Here is a 19,670-nt window from a genome sequence, read left to right on the forward strand (position 1 = left end):
TTTTCTTCTCAACCTTTGCCCATTTTCAGGCTCGTGAACTCTGAACTGTTGAGGCTGATAAATGAATACAATTTCACGGGACCATAAGAAATGCAAGGTAGACGTTTTAATAGTGAATGTGCGTGGCGACGCCATCGCTGCAACAAAACATGAACCAAAGTAGTGAAACAATCCGGCATCCGCTTGCCGCTGCAGTCAGATGATGTATTTGAAGCTGAAGGTGCTGTCGCACGAGAGTCGCTTGCCTTTGCAGCGGCCGCACAAGTCCTGCCTGTGCGGACGCTTGGGGTCCACATGGCGTTGGGTTAAGGCACAGCAGCAGCGGGCTTTGTTGCAAGTCTGGACATTGGACGGATGACAATTTAATCATGTTGAGTTTGAGTTTTAGTTAAAAGCAGTGACTCACGTGACATGTGATGTCCTCCACACGGTATGGGTTGAACTCCTTTTGGCATTTCCTGCAGTATTGTTTGAAATATACCTGGAATGCATGATCGTGGGATGGTTAGGATCAGAAACGCTGACCCATATTTGCAACCAAGTATGTACTCACCTTGTTGGTGCCTTGAACGCACCACACGTAAGCGCTTTCCCATCTCAAATTGCACTCCTTGCAATGATAATAGCCGTACTTCTGCTCCAGGAACTAAATTGAAATTATTATTTTTTTTAAATTTAATTTAAATAGTAAAGCATCTTTGAACATTCCCCAAAAGACTTTACAAACTCTTATTCTACCTGGAAGCGAATTCGAGTTTTCCCCTTTGAAACCTCGTCGCTCTTCGGCGGCTCTTCTGACTTGAGCGGCTTCTCCTTCCCGCCTTCTCCTTCCTCCTCCCCCTCCTCCTCCTGTTTCTCCTCAACGTCGGCGGCCTCGATCGCAGCAGGTTCGACCTCCTTATCCACTTTCGTCGCAGCAGCCTCCTCGTTGTCCTCGGCTACAAAGCAGGTGATGTTCCGGTAGGCGACGGGGGAGTAGAGCGCCAGCGAACGCGGGTACCGGACAACCGTCTTGGGGCTTCCGCTTTCGCCGGACGTCACGGAACTCTCGGAGGCCTTCTTGCGCCGGAAGTCTCGCTTCGTGGACACAAGGGTTCTGGGCCCCAGGGAGCACTGGACCGAGGCATCCTGCTTGGGGTTGACCTGGACGGCCACGTCCTTGGTGTTTGCCTTTCGGAGCCTCGGCGTGAGTTTGGGGTTGATTTGAGACAAGATGGACTTGAGCTGGGCCCGCTGCTGGTTGTTGAACGCCTCCGAAGCCTCGCCATAGTGGGACAGGTAACTACTTTTGTACTTCCACGGAACCTCTTTGTGCCGGTACCGGCCCGCGTAAGGATTGTAAGATGGATAGAAATAGCCTTCGACTGGGTCGTCACCATATGTTGCCATTTTGTTTGTTTTTAATTTTTTTTCCAAGCAGCAATGCTGAGGAGTGGGTCATTTAAATTGCACGTGTGACTTGTCAATCAGGACTGATTCAACGCAGGCGTGTTCCCGCCAAAAGGCAGGGGGGGCGCGTCCAGTAATGGCGGCCATGTTGGGAGGGGCGACGTTGCCGTTAAAGGCAAACGGTGCTATAAGATTAGCATGTTAAAATGTTTTACCAGTGGCAGGTTTTGTTTGTTTCTCCTTTATCTCACTATTTAAATTTCTTTTACAGCTGTGTGACCTTTGAGCACTTTGATATTTCTCTGAAATGTGAAGTGCATTCTAAATAAATTTATCATGAATAATATTAAACATTGACTTAAATAGGTTCTTGAGCCAAGAAAAGACATTTTACATTCTGTACAATTTTAATTTCCTCCATATATATTTTTTCTCCATATACACATTTTACATCTGTTCGTACACACAAAATGGCTGATTGTTACACGGATGTTTGTTTTTTTTCTAAATGATACACATTGACAATTTGTATCTCGTTCATTCTTTCCAATTGGCAATCGAATATCAAAAACGTGGCTATCAACGTTTTAATTTCTTGTAAGAGGTTGAAAAGGCCAGAATGTCCATACACAGTACTGATTTAAAATTATGATCAAAAATACAAAATAAAGAGTTGTGATTTGAGATGAAACATTTGTTGTTGTTTTTAGCCATCGTTTTTTTATTTGCGATCGATTGACAGTTGAAAATGGAAACACAGGGATTATTGAGGCCTTCCATGCATCAGCCTGTCTTATATTCTTTTGTTTCTTGTACGTCACATTAACTTTGTGTTTGTCACACAGGCGTAGGGTCTGGCGGGCAGGGGTCCAGCCTGATGGTGTTTGGGTCGCTCACCGTCACCGCCCCGTACGAAGCGTCAAAATCAACGTCTTCGTCCTGGAAGCGCTGGTACGTGATGTCCGTATCCTCACCGTCCCGCCGGGCCGGCGGCTCCTCCTTGCCCAGCACCTGCTTGCGGTACGTCCGGTACACCAGGATGAAGACGCCCGCCTCGGCCGCCTGGAAGAGCGCGTAGAGTAGCGGGAACATGTACATGCCGCCCATCAGCTGCGGCGGGAAGGCCAGCTTGAGGATGGCGGTGCATAGCTGCACGTTCTGGCAGCCCGTCTCCAGCGAGACGGCGCGACGGCAGTTGGGCGGCAGATGGAACAACACGGCCAGGCCGTAGCCCGCCGCGTAGCCGCACATGGGCATCAACAGGGCCACGACGTACACGGAGGGCGGGATGGCCGACAGCAGCTCGGGGCCCAGCATGGCCGCCGTCAGGATGAAGAGCAGCACCAGGGTGATGAGTAGAGACCACAGCGACGCCTGAACACACACCAGGTATGTTCACATGCATTGAAGGGCTTTAACAGTGCCACTGTTTCTACTAAAATGGCCATGAGGAGATGACAGTGCTGACCCGTTCCTCTAACATCTTGCTGTACTTCTCTGATGCAATTTGGCAATAGGCCTGCCTTGTTCTTGGCATTGCCCATTGAATTCAACTGAAAATCCAATCATCTGTTCAGTCATTTCGGGAACACATCATCAATCTCTATGCGATACCCTGGCTAGCGCACAAACATGACGCTCTACCTTCAAGACGGTGTCGGCCACACGCGTGTAGCGGTAGCGCAGCATGACGCCGAGGCCGATGGGGATGAGCGTGCTGCACAGTGTCAAGATGATGGCGCCGAAGGGCATGAGGTTGACCACGGGCGTGTTGATCCACGCGCGGCTGTAGATCCACAGGCACAGCGGCATCAGCACCAACGCCAGCAGCGTCGACGAGATGGTCATGATGATGCTGTTGGAGACCCGACACACAACTTGATTACATTCTATTGCATGGGGATAGTTATTGTGGGGAATTAAAAAAGAATATATATATATATATATATATTTTTTTTTGTGATTGGCTAGCGACCGATCCAGAGTGTACCCTGAATATCAAAAATGGATTGATGGCATCGACAACTACTTTTTGGGGAATATAGACGTTTCCTATTTAAACAAACAAAAAGAAGTTGTGGGAGCAGGCTGGCTGGCTACCTGAGGTTCATCTCTCCGTGCACCAGCAGCGACATAATGTTGGACAAGTTACCCCCTGGGCAGCATCCGCACAACAGCACGGCCATGGCGGCCACGTCGTCCAGGGAAAAGGCGAGTGCCAGCAGGAAGGCGACAAGGGGCATGATGACGAACTGGCACACGACGGCCAGCAGCACCCCGATCGGCCGTCGGATGTGCTCGCCCAGCTGGCTGACGTCCACGGTGCAGCCCAGCCCGAGCATGGTGAAGCACAGCACCAAACCCACGAACACGTTGATGCCGTGACTCAGTGGCGAGTCCCAGAAAGCGGGCACCACGCTCAAGACGTCGGCGGGGGGCTCGGACGGCGGCGAGCCCACCGGCAGCTCCAAGCCTCCCGATGGTGCGCTGGAGTTGGCCATGGCGCAGCGCCCCGGTCTCTCCTTGTTACGCACGGCTCGCTCGCTACGGCGCAGGGGCGAGAGGACGCGACGGTGCCATGGTGGGCGTCCGTGGCGCGCGATTTCCGACGAGGAAGAACTGGCGTCCCGGACTCCCCTTTTATAGCGTGCCCAACCCGCACGGATGCGTGCGTGGGCGCGCGCACCAGAGGGACGCAACTTTCGCTGCGCCCGAATGATAGTTTCGGAATCAAATCATGCACAAACGCAACCAATGAATGAAAAGCGGATCCCAAAACGATGCTCAATTGGATTTTTTTTCTCAAAATGCATAATTTGGACCAAAATCAGATCAGGATTCAACTCGTTATAGTGTATTTATTATATATATATTTTTTTAATGTTTTAGGGAATTTCTGTTAGCTTTGTCATATTTTTAGAAGTCTAAATAATCTTTGCTAAGTTGTCTTATTTGATACATTGGAAGCTCAAAATATGTCATGTTCTTAAAGATGACATTGTCATTGATGTTTCCAAGAACATATGTGTTCCAGTGGTGAAATCTGAGCATCTGATCAGGATTGGAGCATCTCCTCATGTTTGTTTGTGTGTCCGCAGACGGACGGGCAGCCTGTGTTATCACGCGCTGACATCGCGCACAGGAAATAAAAGCGGCCCCGTCTCGTCAGGAGAGGACGGGAAGATGACGAAGAGGAGGGTGACTCAACTCAAGACTGTCGTCAGACTCCAAAAACAGCCAATAAGCTAATGGGCCACTCAAGGTATGGAAAGAAGCATTGCTTGCTTGTGTTTAACCTATGGGAAGATTTGGGGAGCTTTTATTCCATAGCCATCATATCCCAACAATGCTTTTAGATGAGATTTATGTCTGCCCTGCAATTGAATGTTCTCTGCTAAATGCTTCAAATCATTTACATATAGCAATCCTTACAATGAGTTATTTGCACCAATATGCCAATGTTTTTGCACCAATGTCATACTGAGAGAGCATATTCGAATAGTGTGATGAATGAGCCAATTTTGAGCTGATGCTAATCTGGAAGCCATTCTGGAGATGTGGGCCCTCTGTCAGACCTTTTTAATAACAGTGGCGTCTGTCTCTAATACCTAGGGCTGAATGATTTTTAAAAATAGATATTCTCATTGCAATGTTTTAGCCACAATGTTAAAAAAAGAACCATTAATTACTATAAAATATATTTTTAAAAGTATTTTAATTGCAGCCGATATATTTGATCTCGCTGATAATCTACAGCTAAATCTTAACGAAAATGTTGGATTACATAGTCGCAAAATTGTCTGATGTTTGGAAAACACAAATGTAAAAAAAATAATCTTACAAAAAATGATCGATGATGATGTTAATGGTGCATTGAATGCATTTCTGTTCCCTGAAATGCATCATTGTAATTCTTTGTACGCTTTTACTTTTAATGGCTGCGTCAGTGGATTGAAAGTCACGCAAAGGACAACGTGTGCTTTGTAGGAGACGAGCAAGATAATAAATATCAAACCGCAAGATCAAAACACTCATTTTGCGTTATTTGCAATGTAGTGAAAGAACAAAATCAACGAAAAATACAAGGTTTTCGAGGTTTTATTTCAAATGTGATTTACATGGGAAAAACAACTTTGTCATGTTTGTGGCCTTTTAAAAAAAAAAAAAAAAGTCAAATAACAAAAAATGTGTCACACAAAAGGTGTGGTTGCTGTTGGTCTTTTTTTTTTTTTTAGCAACATTCGGTCAAGCTTCTCACTTTCCTGTCTGAGGCACCTCTTCTCTCCTTGTAATAAATAACTTTTAATTTACACATTAGATATAAATATGAAGGCGTGTAGTCAAACCTTTTTCCTTCTTCCTCAAAGCAATCCTAATAAATGTAATTCATTTCCATTACAAAAATAGGCAGGCAGGCAAATCAATAAAAGCTTTGCAAAACCATAAATTGGCACCAAAAATAAAACAAAAAGACACTTTAAAACCAGAGGCACTAGTTTATAAACGAGCCACCACACCAACAAGTACCAACACTGGCACACAACTATAATCAATCTGGTAACTTTCTTCCCCCATTCTTCCATTTTTTTTGTTGAGCATGGAGAATTACTGTGGGCTTCTATAATGTATTTCTTTTTTAAAATTCGAAACCATTCCCAGGTAAACTGTGACAAGCTTTAAGCTCAAGAATTGCGGCACACTTGTTTTAGCTGTTGCTAATGAGAAAGGCATCAAAACAAAATCAATGCATGGATTGTCCCCTTTTATGTTCATTGGCAAAAAATGGAAGCAAGTCCAAAATTGGCACTAGCTAACAAAAAGCTACCTCACGTTTTTTTGCGCCAACTTTGGCCAATTTGCCATCATTAGCAAAACAATCAAGGCTATTGTGGTTGCCAGAGTTCCCAATTGTCAATTCATTGTCGGATTAGCTTCACAGCTAAACTGAAACCAAAACAAACAAAGCCCTTAATGATTAAGAAATAATAATCTATAAATGAGCCTTTGGAAAATGCTTTGGAGCGTTAGCATTGCAAATTGAGGTTCAAACGTACATTAAAAAACATAGTTGAAAATCAAAACAATACTGATATGGACGTGTGGCGTTTTTTAAAAAGGATCCTCCGTTGTTTGGGTGCATATTCCTTTTTTTTGTGTGCTCTTTCTGTACTACCATCAAATGTGGCCAAAGTGCTGTCTAAAAGGAAAGTAGTAATTGTCATCAAAGTACACTTGAGAGTAGACTTTTCTGATCTTTGTATGTCGAAGAGCACTCAGGAGTTTAAGAGTCCCCAGTTTCCTTGAATGCAGCATATGAAGTCTGAGCTGGCGTCATCGTTAATGACAAGATGGCGTCTCGAATAGCAACACGAGCGTTGTCAAAACAAGGGAGGATCCCTTCAAATCTTTTTCATTTGTCAACTTGTGCATTCTCTCGGTGCTTTTCCTTTTTTTCATTCTTTTTTTTTTTAATTTAGCTGGCCACACATTAGTGCCATTGCAGAGGTCAGGTTGCTTGTCGGGTTTCCACTGACAGCCGAGTTTGATCTTTGGCGTTCTCCTCATCTGAATTGCGTGTACATCTTCTTTGTTTCTTTGAAATGTTCCCGGGACATTGTGACCGTTAAGAGTCACCAAGGTAGATAAAGTGCCATGCGGTGGTCCATCTGACTCAAATGATTGACAGTTTGAGTAGAGCGCCCTCTGCTGGGCAAGCAGCTAGTAGCTTTCTCTCAGGTTGTCTCTGGTGCCGCCGTAGACACGAGGGGCCGGTAGACTTCTGTAAAAGGGGAAAAGTCGCGTTTAAGTTAAGTTGTAAAATAATCACCAAATATAAACCTTTAGAAAGGATAAAGATAGATTAAAAAAAGACCGCAGATGAGCAGCCATTTTCTTACCTGCGCACAGGCTGTGCTAGTTTGCTTCGAGGCAGGGGGATTCCGCCGCCGCCTCCTCCGGCGCCACCTGCTGGGGTGCTGGGACGAGGCAGGCCGCTGCGGGGCGGAATCAGGGAGCGGCCGGGCGTGGCGGTAGAGCCGGCGGGGTTGGCGATGGCCTTGACGGGTTGCCTCAAGGCCAGGGGTGAGGGTGCGGCCGGCGTCCGCAGCTTGCTGCTCGGCGGAACTGACGGTGAGAAAGAGCGGGAATTTCAAACGTCGTGTGACGCCACCGTTAACGTGAAAACGATGAATGTCGGGAATCCGAGAGCCAGGCATGAAAAAATGTCGCGAACAATCACAATCACCACGTTTGCAATGTCGAGCAATGACAAAAGATAGATAAAAAATATTCCCTCCCTTTTGTCGCTATTGGGGTGAATAATGTATGAATGGGAACATCCTGAGCTTTGTTGGAGGATGCGTCGCCAGAATGAGATGCACAAAACACGTTGAGGAGCCACAACAACAATAACGGCGGCAAGCCGACAGTGAAATACTCACTGAAGTCACCTTCGTCGCCAAAGCAACAGGAGAGCGGGACTAGACAAAGACAACAAACAAAATCAACACAAGCCTTAGGTCGGGCCGAGTTAAGTGCTCGCGTGCTGTGCGTCGCCGCTCGTTATTTATCCAAAACAACTTTGTGGCTCCTTAATGGCAGAAGTTTGGTTCGTTAAAATAGACACCACAGATTTGCGCGAGGGATGGCACGAGCACCAGAGAGCCTGTTGGTCAGAATCCGGGCAATTTGCAAGTTTGGCCTTGGCGGAGGTCTTTGGTCTACAGACCCTTCACGCCACGAAACCGTGTAACGCTAACATATCCCATCAGCCCTTGAATTTGGTACGCCGAGTGGACGTCGGCGAGCGTCCGAGCCGCTTTGGGCCTGTTACCTCGCCGGGCCGTTGGGCTTTGGAGTTGCTGTTTGGTTTTGGGGGTGGAGTGTCTCGGGAGCTGAGGCGCTGCTGTGGATACACACATACATAAACACGCCGTCACTAAAACGCAGAGGGGCCTGTCTTTGCAGTGTGGTCGCAAGCCTCTAGAGGGCGCCGTAGCCAAACAAATTTGCCAGCCCGTAGCTCCATTCAGCAGTCAGTGGTTTGAGCGCTACATGCCAATGCCAAGGAAGGGACGGAACCACATTTGAACCCTTATTCCATATCCTTGACATCAAACTTAAGGTCCGTGCACTAGTATTCTCTTTTTCTTGTTGGACAGCAACTTCATCGTATAACTAATCTAGGACATGGACCCTAGAAAGATATCAAGCGTATAGAATAAGTGTCGAAATGGTTTTCCACAAGAAAGGTTCAGCTAAAGATGAAAGAAAAGCCAAACAAGAGAAAAGAAGCATGTTTAACAACATGCAGCTTGCCCTCGGGACCCCCTGCGCCGTGCCACTTGTAACAGAGAAGGATTAACAACTCGGATTAAGAGCAATACTATGAACTTCCTCCCGCATTGAAGGATTACATCAAAAGGATAGCGGAAGCGCTTGTCAGGGGGATCCTCTGATCTCGCCAAGTACGTAAAAAAAACTCAGAGTGGAGGATTTCCCGAGAAGAATCGAGGGAGCCTAGTGTCTAATTTTTATTTGTTTGAAAATGCTACGTTTGACATTTTTGCTTGACCCTTCAATCGCAATTTCTTTTGCCGCACTTGACTAATAAGGGAGGTTAACTTTTTTTTACACTTGAGCCACAACTATGAAGAATACCTTTGGCTCCTGTGTTTGAAGTTGCTGAAAGAAGTTTGAAAAAGCAAGTTTGCCAGTAAAACATGCAGGCGCTGATTGTGTGCGTGTGGTGGTGGTGGTGGTACTCACGAGCCGATTGGCTGTGGTGTCTGGGCGAGCCGCCATTAGGCAGCTGCAGGTTGGACTCGCAGCTTCGACTGTTCTTGACGGGCTCCGGGCCTTGGGGGGGCGCCGCGTTGGAACGTGTGAGATTGGGGAGACTACGACGCAGTTTTTCTGCAGAAATAATTCTTCTTTAATTGTTTTATTCCCAAACTAGTAATGCATCAATTTGGTGTGTCTCGCTCTCACCTTCGTTCTTCACCACGTTTGTCTGCGTGTCGTGGCCCTGCAGCGAGTGGCGTGGCTGCTGCAGGCGGCTGATAGCGGGCTGAGGCGAGCCGCGGCCGTAGTCCACGGAACGGGCCGGGGAGCGCGAGCGCGGCGAGTTGCGCGGAGAGGCTCGCGGCGAGTGGCGGGGCGAAGGGCTGAAACGGCTGGGGGGCAGGTGAAAGGCCGGGTGCGCCGCCTCCTCCTCGTCCTCCAGGCTGTGCGCGTCCAGCTCCTGGTCGCTGAAGGTGCCGCGCCGCAGCGAGTGGCAAGACGAGCCCGAGCTGCGGCGGGAGGCCGAGGCGGCGTAGTCCTGCCTCAGACCTGAGCGGGCGCATGCACACAGTCGGCGAATTGTGTAGTTTGGGCAGAGCGGACGGGAAGCGTCACTTACTCTCTTCCTGCATGCGCGCCAGAATCTGGACGTCGTTGACGTTGTTGAGCTTGTAGGTCGTGGAAGAGCCCACCGAGTCTTCGTCCATCTCGGAGGTGCTCAGCTCGCTGTCCACCGACGACTGGGGGCTGACGGCCGGCGGGTTTCTTTCTGCCGTCGCCGTGTTACGCTGCTGCACTGCGTGGCCAAATAGTTGAGAAGGTTTCACCTTTTGTATGCTTCCTCCCAGCTGCATACTTTTAAAGCTCGCACTGGGTGACATTCCGGCGCTACCTGCGTTGACGGGCATCAGCTGCTGCCTGACGATGGGCATCTTGCTGGGCGTGGAGCAGGGCGAGTTGAAGCCGCTGCTGTAGGGACTGCTGGCGGCGTTGGGGCTGTACTGACTCCCGTAGCTCCCCTGCTGGTTGTAGCAGCTTCCGTAGAGGCTGCGACGCCTGTTAGCTGCAAGCGTACACGTAAAAAGCGTTTGAATCATATGTTGTACATAAAATGTCCCGAATGGACTCAATTCCAGACACGCTCCGACATCTTACAGCAAGCGGAAGCTATTGAGAGTCCGTAGACACGGCAACAATGCTGACAGTGTTGGCTCACAATCGCTCTGTGGTCTGCTGCGGGGTGTATGAAAGCGTGCACGATTCAATAGAGTGCATTCAAGTGAGAGCATAATGCAAGCGAGTGTAAGCGCTTATGTCCAAAGGTCGGGTTCCAGACCCCATGGGGATGTCCTGTTCTGGAGAGATCGTCTCCTGATGCAATAATTACAAGTTGAGTCTTTTTTTAATTCACTCCTTTATAGCATCACCGACTGTCCTCATACGAACCGACGAGTTGACCGAGAACTTTTCCTATCAGCGGTGATCGGTGTCGCTAAAGGGGGAGTGCGCGTCTCGCTGTTTAGACGCTCGCGCCTTACCAGGACAAGAGACGCCTGAGGGGATTTGATCCTGACGAGGATGGAGGAGCTCGTCTCCGTGCTCCTCTTGCTCTCAACTTGTACAATTAGACACAAAAGAAAGGCCAACGAGGGGAGCAAACAAGTATTGACTCACCCACGCTGGCGAGGCCTCACCCCCGGAATGACCTCAAAGCCGTCTCCTCCCTGTTATGTGACTAAGGCCCAGCGGTAGATGAACAACTGGCTCACTGTGCGTGTGCATGTAAACAAAACAGCTCCCATCTAACGTCTTCCCTGCGGACTCCGCATTCCCGTGGCTAACACACACTCCATGGCAACAGCGTTTCCAGGCGCCTCTTAAAGTGGGCGTGTGTGTTTTGTGGAGTCGGCGGCGACACGAGGGACGAGTCTGTCGGAGGGTGACGTGATCCTAATTCCACACCTACAAGGATGAGGTCATTGACAGTTGCGTGTCCTCTTAGTCATCAGCAGACTCAGCGGTCAAACCGGGTTGCCCAAGATATTATTAACAGTTGAGTTGCAGCATATCTGAAGCTAGCTTGTAACTCAAATTTGACCACGGTAACTGCTGTACAACTCACATGACCCATCAAAATGGAAAGTCTCACTTTAGCCATGAGGAGGTGAGGAACCCCCCCCCCCGCCCCGAGTCGAGCGGCACGCTATATTTAGCGGCGGTCAAAGCGTGGAAAAGTCACGTCGGAGACAGTCGAGAGTCCAAATTGAAAATGGCGGCTTACCCGACATGGTGAGGTCCAACCTGTGGATGAGCGAGCGCTTGGCCAGCTCCATGTCCGGACTCGGGTTGTCCAGAGCCTGGCGGCACCACACGACGGGGCTCAGTGCCTTCTGCAAGGGACTGTCGAGCTTGGCTTCGTACAGCCTGAAAAACACACGGCACCAAACATTTATTGTGTGGAAAAAAATCCCAGATTCCTTCGTACCCCCGTTAATGATTTGCGGAAAATGTTTTTCCAGAACTTCAGGAAAAAAAGCGGAGTCGCGACGAGTGAGGCAAATCACAGCCAGCGGCTGTCAACTCCGCTGCGCTTTATCAACGCAACTTTTCCGTGAGGGGATGCCGAACTTAAAAGGGATGAGCCGGAATCCTGTGGGAAGCTAATTCCCTGATTGCAGAAGACGGTTAATCCCAGATCACTATCAGATCAGACGTGCAAACAAGTCAGACTCGGTAAGCGGTTCGATGATCCACTTTGGATTTCCCAAACAACGTAAACATCCCGCGATGCCATCGGCAGGAAACATCTCCGTCCACATTCCTGAAGTTACATTCCAGAAAACTGGGAAGCCATTTTGACAGCAAAAAAAAAGTAGTAGTTGTTTGAAGGGTGAACAAGTAGCAATCCAATTGTTATTGCATGATCGTCTTCATGTAATTACATTTTTGCCCGCCGGTTTGGTTCTTGAGCTTCGGCGGCCGACTTGTGTTTGTTTGGCTGTGGGGAATACCGCGTAGGAATGTAACCATGGCTGCCGGGGAGAGAAAAAGCTCTCATCCACCAAAGCCAAGCAATGAACACGTGTGACAGCTGTAATTCATGCAATAAGTGGCTTTGTGTTTCTTTCCGATTTAGTTGAATGACAACAGCATCTTGTGATGGTATGACCATTTCAGTTTTTGTTAGCGGAACAGCTATTCAATTTTCTTTTAGGAATACTAAAGCGTATTTGGGTGATTTGATTTCTCCTGGAATTATAAAGGACAAGTAATAACTTGTTAGTGACTATGGCTGAGTACACTTAACTAGAAATGTTTTTAGGACCGGTTCTTTGAATAGTAGATTTTTCCCCCCCCATACGTAATATAGTTATTTATTATATATATATGTTTGTAGATACATGGGGGCACAATATATTTATTGGATTTATCCTGGTTGATTACAAAAAGTGCCTTTGCATCCTTCTACTTTCCTATATGGAACCCTTGGAAGAAAAAGTTCGGAGCCTCCTGATCTAGTGTGATCCACAAACAGATTTAACACTGTCCAGTTGTGTTTGGGGATTTGGGGCCCAGGTTGCGTTCACGGGCCACGACCACTACCCAGTCATTCCCACTCACCAGCTGTCGTCGTCTTCGTGGAGACAGTCCATGTCCTCCAAGTCCAAAACGTCCACCTGGTCCAGAATGGACGTTTCCCAATCGTCGTCCAAGCACCGCGAGTTCCGTGCCGACCCGGAGGTGGCCGCAGAGGCGCCTTCGCTTTCGTACGGCCTCGTGAAGCTGACGCCGTCGTAGGAGAGCCGTGGGCTTCGGCAGCGGCGGTTCTCCAACAGGTCGCCGTAGCCGAACCCCACCCCGGCAGCGAAGCCGTCGCCCCCCGATAGCAGCGCCGATGACGACGATAAGGGCTCGTAGCCGGCGCTGTGAGGTCTGTGGTGGGCCGACATCATCATGGAGCGACCCCGGAGCTGCTCGTTCTGCTTCTCGAGCTGCTTGACCAAATCCTGGAGCTTCCTCACCTCCAAGTCGGCGTTAATATTCGAGTTGATGTCCTCCATGGTGAAGTCCTCCCTCGCTAACCCTCACTCAGCGCCCCCCTCCCCGAGGGAAGAAAAGGCGCTGGTCCGGGGTTGATCGAGTCTCTCGTCGGTTCCTCGGAACTCCCTCCCTGTCCGTGACTGTCTTCGTGTCTGCCGCAGAGACGTCGATCACCCGCGGTGGTTGTTTAGCAGAGTTAAAAAGCTTGCTTGCCCCTGCTCGGCCCTTTCCACAACACACGTCACAACGTTTGAGACAGGCTCTGGCAGCTGATGTCACTCCCGGACGGGGGCGCGCGCATAACCAACACCTATTTGCGCGTTCATGACAAGAAAAAAAACAAAACAAACTCCTGTTGCGCAACTTTTTGCTCGCCTCTCGATGAGAATTCATGTATCATGTAAATACTTTTTTTTCTTTCTTTTTCGTTTTTCATTATTCCACATTAATTTATTTTCTGTGTGGCGATTGATACCACAGGAGGGCGCTCTGGGACAAGGCATTTCCGGTATCAATAGGAAGTCCCAAGTTACCGTTAAGTGCCAGGTTCGGATGGCTGGGCTCACCCTGTACTGGATGCAGGAGGGAATTTGCAAATTATTGGTTTTGTATTTCAGGCGGAATAACCTATTCAAGCTTTTATGTTTGTCCCGTTTTTTTGTTTTTGGTCACTTCCTCGTAACGTTTCTATAATAAATATTGTAAACTTCATTTCTTCCTGTGTCATTTATCAACAGACCACCTGCGTTACATGTGCAATACGTCAGCAGTAACGAATACAAATGTATTTGAGGAAAGGCCACAAAATGTCAGAATACAATCCCAACCCCACTGAAAGCAGAAATTAAGAGTTGTAATTCAAACCAAAGAATAACAATCCCATTTGTGATGAACATCATGCCTCTCAGCTATCCATTTTGTCAAACACAAAGTAACGAATATCAAACATGTCTAGGCTGACTCTCAATAAACAAAGTGGGGGGAACAAAACAAATCTCAACCTTCCACAAATGTATCCAATTTGTCAAACATCCCAAACAACGTAATGAACATCAAACATTTCTGAGCTGACCTCCTAATAAAAAAAGTGGGGGGGGGGGGAAACAACTTTAGTAAACTTTTGATCTAGGGAAGTCATATTGCTCAGACAATGCGGAAAAATTAAGCTAGCTGAGTCCATACAATGGAAGAATATGGCATATAGTCAAAATAATAAATTTTTTTTTAAAAAAACCACTAGTTATTTATCTCGTTTACAATGCACAATGTGAGACTTGAGGATGTCGTTACGAGGGAAGCGTTTGCCACACGCATCGCAGCTGAAGGGCTTGTCACCTGTGTGCGTTTTCATGTGTCTCTCCAGATTGCCTTTTACCAAAAACCCTTTGGCGCAAACCAAACAAGAGTTTGAATCATTTTGACTGGGGACACTCTTGTGGCTTTTGTGCGTGCCCATGTGCCGCTTCAGGTGGTACCTGCGGAGAAAGGCAAAACCGCACACGGTGCATACATGAGGCTTGACACCCGTGTGGATCTTAGCATGTTCGTTCAGGTCATACTTCCTGGAGAAGTTTTTTTTGCAAATGGGACAGCTGAACTGCTGTGAGCCTGTGGGACTAGTGTGCGGCCTTGAGTGTTGTGGCTGGTTTATCCTTCTCGTTGTGCGGCGCAGAGAGAAGGATTTGCTGTTTGTCGGATGTGGCACGGCGCCTTTGGAGTTTGCCAGAGTCACTTTGGCGCCATCGGGTTTGGAAGACACCTTGTGTTCCTTGTTAGATTTTTTGCAACGCTTGCCATTAGCTTCACCCTGACTTAGCTTCTCCACACTTTGGCCATTAGCTTTACCGTGACTTCGCGTCTCCACAGTTTGACTGTAGTGAAACTGTGAGGCTTCACCTTGGTCCTGATCACACTTGAAATCAGTCAAAGGCAATGTGTTAATGCCAGCCTCCTTCATCTTGTGCTTTGTAAGCTGATCCCCATCCTGACAGCTCTGAATGTTCTTTTCTTCCGTTTTTATCAGGCTTTGGGTCTGGAGGCACTCATCCTTGTGGTACTGCTGCGGCTCAGATCGACCGGCTTCTGGACTCTCCGGCAACACCTCCTGCGAGTCTACAAGCAAATACAGACAGGTTTGGAAAAGTTATTGAGCTTGCTTCCCTCTCTCCCTCTCTTAGGACAGATGTTATTTGAGGTCTTCAATGTGGCAAAAGAACATAAATAGTTAAAAAGTCAGACAAAACAATCAGTGTGTAGTAGGGTTACCGCCATCAAATATTTTTGAGCATTCGACTAACAGTCAAATTGATTAATCTGATTAAAAAAATAACTTCACAAGGATTTAATGCAATAACGTCAAGTGCAGGTATTGCTTTTGTCCACTTAGGGTCGCCATTTTCACGTTCCGTTGTAGCGTTGGTGGCAACTTTGTTTAAAGTGCCTTATCTAGCGAGGCTGTACCTAACAAAGCCTCGTTAAAAAAAAAAAAAATCTAAAAAAAAATAGTTAAGTCAACAGACCTCGCGGAAAGACACCATTACCCTTTACGACGGCGTGGAGCAGTTCGTCTTGTCGCGCTTTCTCCTCTTTCGTTCGTTGAAGTTCCTCCTCATACTGCAATATGGTTGTCTCAAAAAGTTGTAAGATTCCCTCCACAGCAACGTTTAGTTGCTGCTTCATTAACTCCCTCAGCATTGTGACTTTTGGACTACACATTTTAACTCGCCGTGCGTTGTTCTCTATTCGTTTGCTACCGGCAATGTTTTACCACATGAGGTGCGCGCTGAATTTGGAGAATTACTACTTCCGCGTTTCTCTTCTTCGCTCGCTGTTTTGCAGTAGCTAATATCCATGACGCTGCACTGCTGCCATCTAAAGGAGGTCGGTTACTAGCGTGAATATTACTCGCAGGTCCCAAACATGAATAAAAAACAATATAAACGGCCTTTATTTTTTGATGAATGACATTTATTTCACCGTTATATACAGATAGGGCAATTGAAAGCATCTTCATTGCAATGCCGAGTAAGCTGCAGTCAGCAGAATGAAAAAAAGAAACACAAAAAAACAAAAAACAGCATCAACTGTACAGTGTGATATAATGTCATATTACGTCATGGCCACTTAAAAGTTCATTAAAAGAAAGGGCAGCTATCATATTCAGCATCCCTTACAAACTTCTTAAAGGTCAAGTCAACCACAAAATTGTATTTATAATAATCAAATATAGTTGATAGCTTTGCTCATAATCATTTATTTGGGGGGGCTGGGGGGGGAACACATGCGCACATCCTCCCAGCCCCCAAAAAAGATTTTTGTTTTTGACCTCAACTGGACAAACTGTGAGCTTCTTCCAAAGTTACTTTGTCAATAGTCGACCGTCCTGCCTCTTCGGTTGTGCTTTTGTTCTCCCCAGAACAATGGTGACTTTTAACACTGTTCTTAAAACGGAATCTTATAAGACACACGTCACACTGATAAGGTTTTTCCCCGGTGTGTATTCTCATGTGCTTTGGGATGTACGATTTTTCGCTAAATCTTTTTGCACAAACTGGACACTTTTCCGAGCGTGACCTGATGCGTTTTTTCACACGTTTCTTTGAACACTCGGGTTTCTCATCTGCGAGTGTGGTCTTCTCTAACTTTACACGTTTTGCAATTGTCTGTGTCGTCTTCTCTGATTGGTCCAGTTTTTCCATTTTGTGCGTCGTCTCCCCTGATCGCTGGAGTTTTTCCATTTTGTGTGTCATCTTCTCTGATTGGTCAGGTTTTTCGATTTTATGTGTCGTCTTCTCTGATCGGTCAGGTCTTTCAATTTTATCTATGGACTTTTCTGATCTGTCAAATTTCTCCATCGCGTGTGTTGTCTTTGCTGACCGAATAGATTTCTTGTCCCCGTGTGTTGCCATGTGTGTGGCGAAAGCCGATCTACTGACAGAACTTTGATCGCAAACTGGACAATGCCAACCAGTGTGTATCAGCATGTGTTTCTTCAAATATTCCTTTAAACTGAATCTTTTTTCACAGTACAAGCATTTGTAAGGTTTCTCTCCGGTGTGTTGCTTCATGTGTCTTTTTAAACCGGCTGGCGTCGCAAAGGTTTTCTTGCATTCAGAGCAGTGCCTGTTCTCATAGTTGCCATCGGTGTGTTGTCTTAGGTCTGAGCTGCCGGCTTCTCGTGCCTTAAAGGAGAATCTTTCACAATTAAGGGAGGAAGCGAAAGGTTTCTCACTTTCGGAATCCAAGTCGTCGGATATTGGCGCCTCCTCCGCGTTACTCGTCCCTTGATGCTGCTCTCCATCTGTACTGCTCCCACAAGCTCCAGCAAGGTAAGGAGCCTCTTCGTGATTCTCCACCTGCCGCATGTCTGTGCCGTGTGAGGAGAGCAAAATATGATGAACAAAAACGCCATTTAAAATCGAGAAATTGTTTTTCTGATCTAAATGATGCAAACGCATCAACTCAAAACACAATCATTCCACTTCGCTATTGGCATCCTGTATCGAGATACATGTTGAAACGTCTTTTATTGGAGAGATGCCCCGCCTCCATTTAAAATGGTTGCGATGTATCATATCACCTTTAAACTTCTTCTTAGTCCTCAAAGCTTCTTCTGCATCGTCGCTGTAATACGTGTCAGAAGAGTTCAGCGTCTCGTTGTCCACGGCCGGTTCCGACACCGGACGGTCACCAAGTTCTTCCTCGTCTTTTACCCGACGGGAATTGAACGCTTTGTCGTCGATGTGCAATTTTATGTGTGATATCAGTTGGCCTCGACTCAGGAAGTCTGTCTGACAGACTGAGCACTGAAAAGGGATCTGGCCTACGTGCTGCTTCTCATGGCTCATCATGCTCTCCTTGAAGGCGAAACCTTGCCCGCAAACCGAGCAAGAGAAAGGTTTCTCTCCGGTGTGTATGACCATGTGTGCGATCAAATTTTCATTGGAGGGACACTTTTTACCACATTGAGGACATTGATGTTTGTTGGCGCCACAGTTCTTGTTGTTCTCCAAAGATTCTGCGGTGTGGTCGGTACCCGAGAGTGGAGCTTCGGATATTCCGGTTGTCGCCGCATTCTGCCTTGTATGTTTTTTCATGTGTTTCTTGACATGATGCTTCAAGAAGAATTTTTTAGCACAAACGGGGCAAGCAAAGGGTTTATCTCTCACGTGTGTCTCCATGTGCTTTTTCAAGCCTTTTTTGCTTCGAAATGTTTTCTCACGTCGAGAGCTCTTCAATTTCACGTTGACGTCGTCATCCGCCATGTCACCTTGGAAATTCTTATCTGAAGATCCTGGTTGCAATCCTTCATCAGTATGTTTCCTCGCGCCTTTCTTCACTATATGCTTCGAGGAGTATTGTTTTTCTCCCTTGTGCGTCACCATGTGATTTTTCCTTTTTTTTTTGCTTTTTTTTTTGCTGTGAAACGTTTTCTGACTTTGGGAGCGATGAGAATCCTTGTCGTGCTGCGTCATATCACCTTTATATTCCTTCCGAGTCTCTCGGTCGCGGTCCCTGCGATCAGCGTGAGAACTGTCTGACGTAATGCCGTCTATATCAGACAAGGGAGCGAAAAGGCTGTCTGGTTCCGATTGGAGATCCTCACAGTGTTCTCCGTCCACTTTAGATTGGCCCGCTTCACTTGGAATGTGCTCGGACAGCTTAGGAGTCTTCTCTGCATACTCCTCCGCTTTCTTGTTAATGGTCGGTTCCTCCAGCTGCTCGGAAGGAATTTCTTGTCGGGTGTCTTGTTGCACAGCTGCACCGCACAAAGGGAAGAGAAACGTGATTAAAACTGATATTTGGGTTAAACATCCATACGATAAAGCGAACTACGGGCCACACCGTCTTGTAACAATGATACAAGGTCTTTGATAACTTTAGGCCTTGAAGTCCTGTCTATGAAGATGAATTCATAAAGTACTTTGAGTTTGTCTTCAATAGCTCGATTTAATTAGGTATGCAAATAAACTAAAAAGATGAAGGGTTCAAACCTTGGTGCAGTTGAATACGAAGGTCCGCAACCGTGGCGACGAGTTCATTTTGTCTTCGCTCGTTCTCCTCTTTTTCCCGACAAAGTTTCTCTTCGTAGTCTGCTACAGTTCTCTCAAATAGGTCAAATATCTCTTCGACGGCCAAGTTGAGTCGCTCCTTCATTAAGTCTTTCAACATTTTGACTTTACACATCGTCACGCAAGTTTTTAGCCAGCTAACGGTTATCTCTGCGCGCACGTTCTTCTGCTGTGCTACTGATTTCGTTCTAGTTGTTTATTTGAGGGTAACGTCTGACGTTCGGGCTACTTACCGCCACCTAGTGTGCTGGAGTGTAGGTCAAAGTGCGCATGCGCAAAGATGAAGAATTAAATTCCCATCATTCCTGTTTCTCCTAAAAAATATAGCTGTGAACTTAATTTCTTTAGCCTTCCATACATTTGAGAATAAAATATTGAATTAAATGG

General features: G+C 47.0%; 5 protein-coding genes and 1 long non-coding RNA gene across 10 annotated transcripts; 1 reads left to right on the forward strand and 5 right to left on the reverse strand.

The window, feature by feature from the left end:
• Positions 1-91: 91 nt before the first annotated feature.
• zar1 (zygote arrest 1) lies at positions 92-1,425 on the reverse strand. Its single transcript, XM_061297447.1, has 4 exons — positions 739-1,425; positions 554-646; positions 407-481; positions 92-339 (listed from the first exon to the last, which is right to left on the reverse strand). Exons 1-4 carry the CDS (start codon positions 1,387-1,389, stop codon positions 196-198), a joined length of 963 nt encoding a protein of 320 aa, XP_061153431.1. The 5' UTR covers positions 1,390-1,425; the 3' UTR covers positions 92-195.
• On the forward strand, positions 1,054-17,446 carry LOC133166989 (uncharacterized). Its single transcript, XR_009717885.1, has 5 exons — positions 1,054-1,278; positions 2,235-2,778; positions 4,488-4,651; positions 15,236-15,344; positions 17,370-17,446. It is a non-coding gene; the product is annotated as an uncharacterized LOC133166989 (long non-coding RNA).
• slc10a4 (solute carrier family 10 member 4) lies at positions 1,771-4,016 on the reverse strand. The gene is made up of 3 exons (XM_061297444.1): positions 3,490-4,016; positions 3,034-3,244; positions 1,771-2,763 (listed from the first exon to the last, which is right to left on the reverse strand). Exons 1-3 carry the CDS (start codon positions 3,888-3,890, stop codon positions 2,227-2,229), a joined length of 1,149 nt encoding a protein of 382 aa, XP_061153428.1. The 5' UTR covers positions 3,891-4,016; the 3' UTR covers positions 1,771-2,226.
• slain2 (SLAIN motif family, member 2) lies at positions 5,470-13,520 on the reverse strand. Of its 4 annotated transcripts, XM_061297437.1 has the most exons (10): positions 12,793-13,520; positions 11,453-11,595; positions 10,064-10,234; positions 9,791-9,967; positions 9,379-9,720; positions 9,157-9,303; positions 8,222-8,293; positions 7,830-7,868; positions 7,287-7,512; positions 5,470-7,168 (listed from the first exon to the last, which is right to left on the reverse strand). In XM_061297437.1, exons 1-10 carry the CDS (start codon positions 13,230-13,232, stop codon positions 7,108-7,110), a joined length of 1,818 nt encoding a protein of 605 aa, XP_061153421.1. In that variant the 5' UTR covers positions 13,233-13,520; the 3' UTR covers positions 5,470-7,107. The 4 variants fall into 4 exon arrangements, with proteins under 4 accessions (XP_061153421.1, XP_061153425.1, XP_061153422.1 ...); XM_061297441.1 differs by lacking the exon at positions 8,222-8,293; XM_061297438.1 differs by lacking the exon at positions 7,830-7,868 and having other exon boundaries at positions 12,793-13,519.
• On the reverse strand, positions 13,924-16,020 carry LOC133166987 (zinc finger protein 33A-like). 2 transcript variants are annotated; one of them, XM_061297446.1, is made up of 2 exons: positions 15,753-16,020; positions 13,924-15,324 (listed from the first exon to the last, which is right to left on the reverse strand). In XM_061297446.1, exons 1-2 carry the CDS (start codon positions 15,925-15,927, stop codon positions 14,453-14,455), a joined length of 1,047 nt encoding a protein of 348 aa, XP_061153430.1. In that variant the 5' UTR covers positions 15,928-16,020; the 3' UTR covers positions 13,924-14,452. The 2 variants fall into 2 exon arrangements, with proteins under 2 accessions (XP_061153430.1, XP_061153429.1); XM_061297445.1 differs by having other exon boundaries at positions 15,732-16,020.
• On the reverse strand, positions 16,137-19,489 carry LOC133166983 (zinc finger protein 658B-like). Its single transcript, XM_061297436.1, has 3 exons — positions 19,206-19,489; positions 17,792-18,970; positions 16,137-17,578 (listed from the first exon to the last, which is right to left on the reverse strand). The coding sequence occupies exons 1-3, from the start codon at positions 19,396-19,398 to the stop codon at positions 16,539-16,541; spliced, it is 2,412 nt and encodes an 803-aa protein (XP_061153420.1). The 5' UTR covers positions 19,399-19,489; the 3' UTR covers positions 16,137-16,538.
• Positions 19,490-19,670: the final 181 nt, after the last annotated feature.

This window comes from Syngnathus typhle, linkage group LG14, assembly GCF_033458585.1.
Source record: "Syngnathus typhle isolate RoL2023-S1 ecotype Sweden linkage group LG14, RoL_Styp_1.0, whole genome shotgun sequence".
Classification (NCBI taxonomy): Eukaryota; Metazoa; Chordata; class Actinopteri; order Syngnathiformes; family Syngnathidae; genus Syngnathus; species Syngnathus typhle.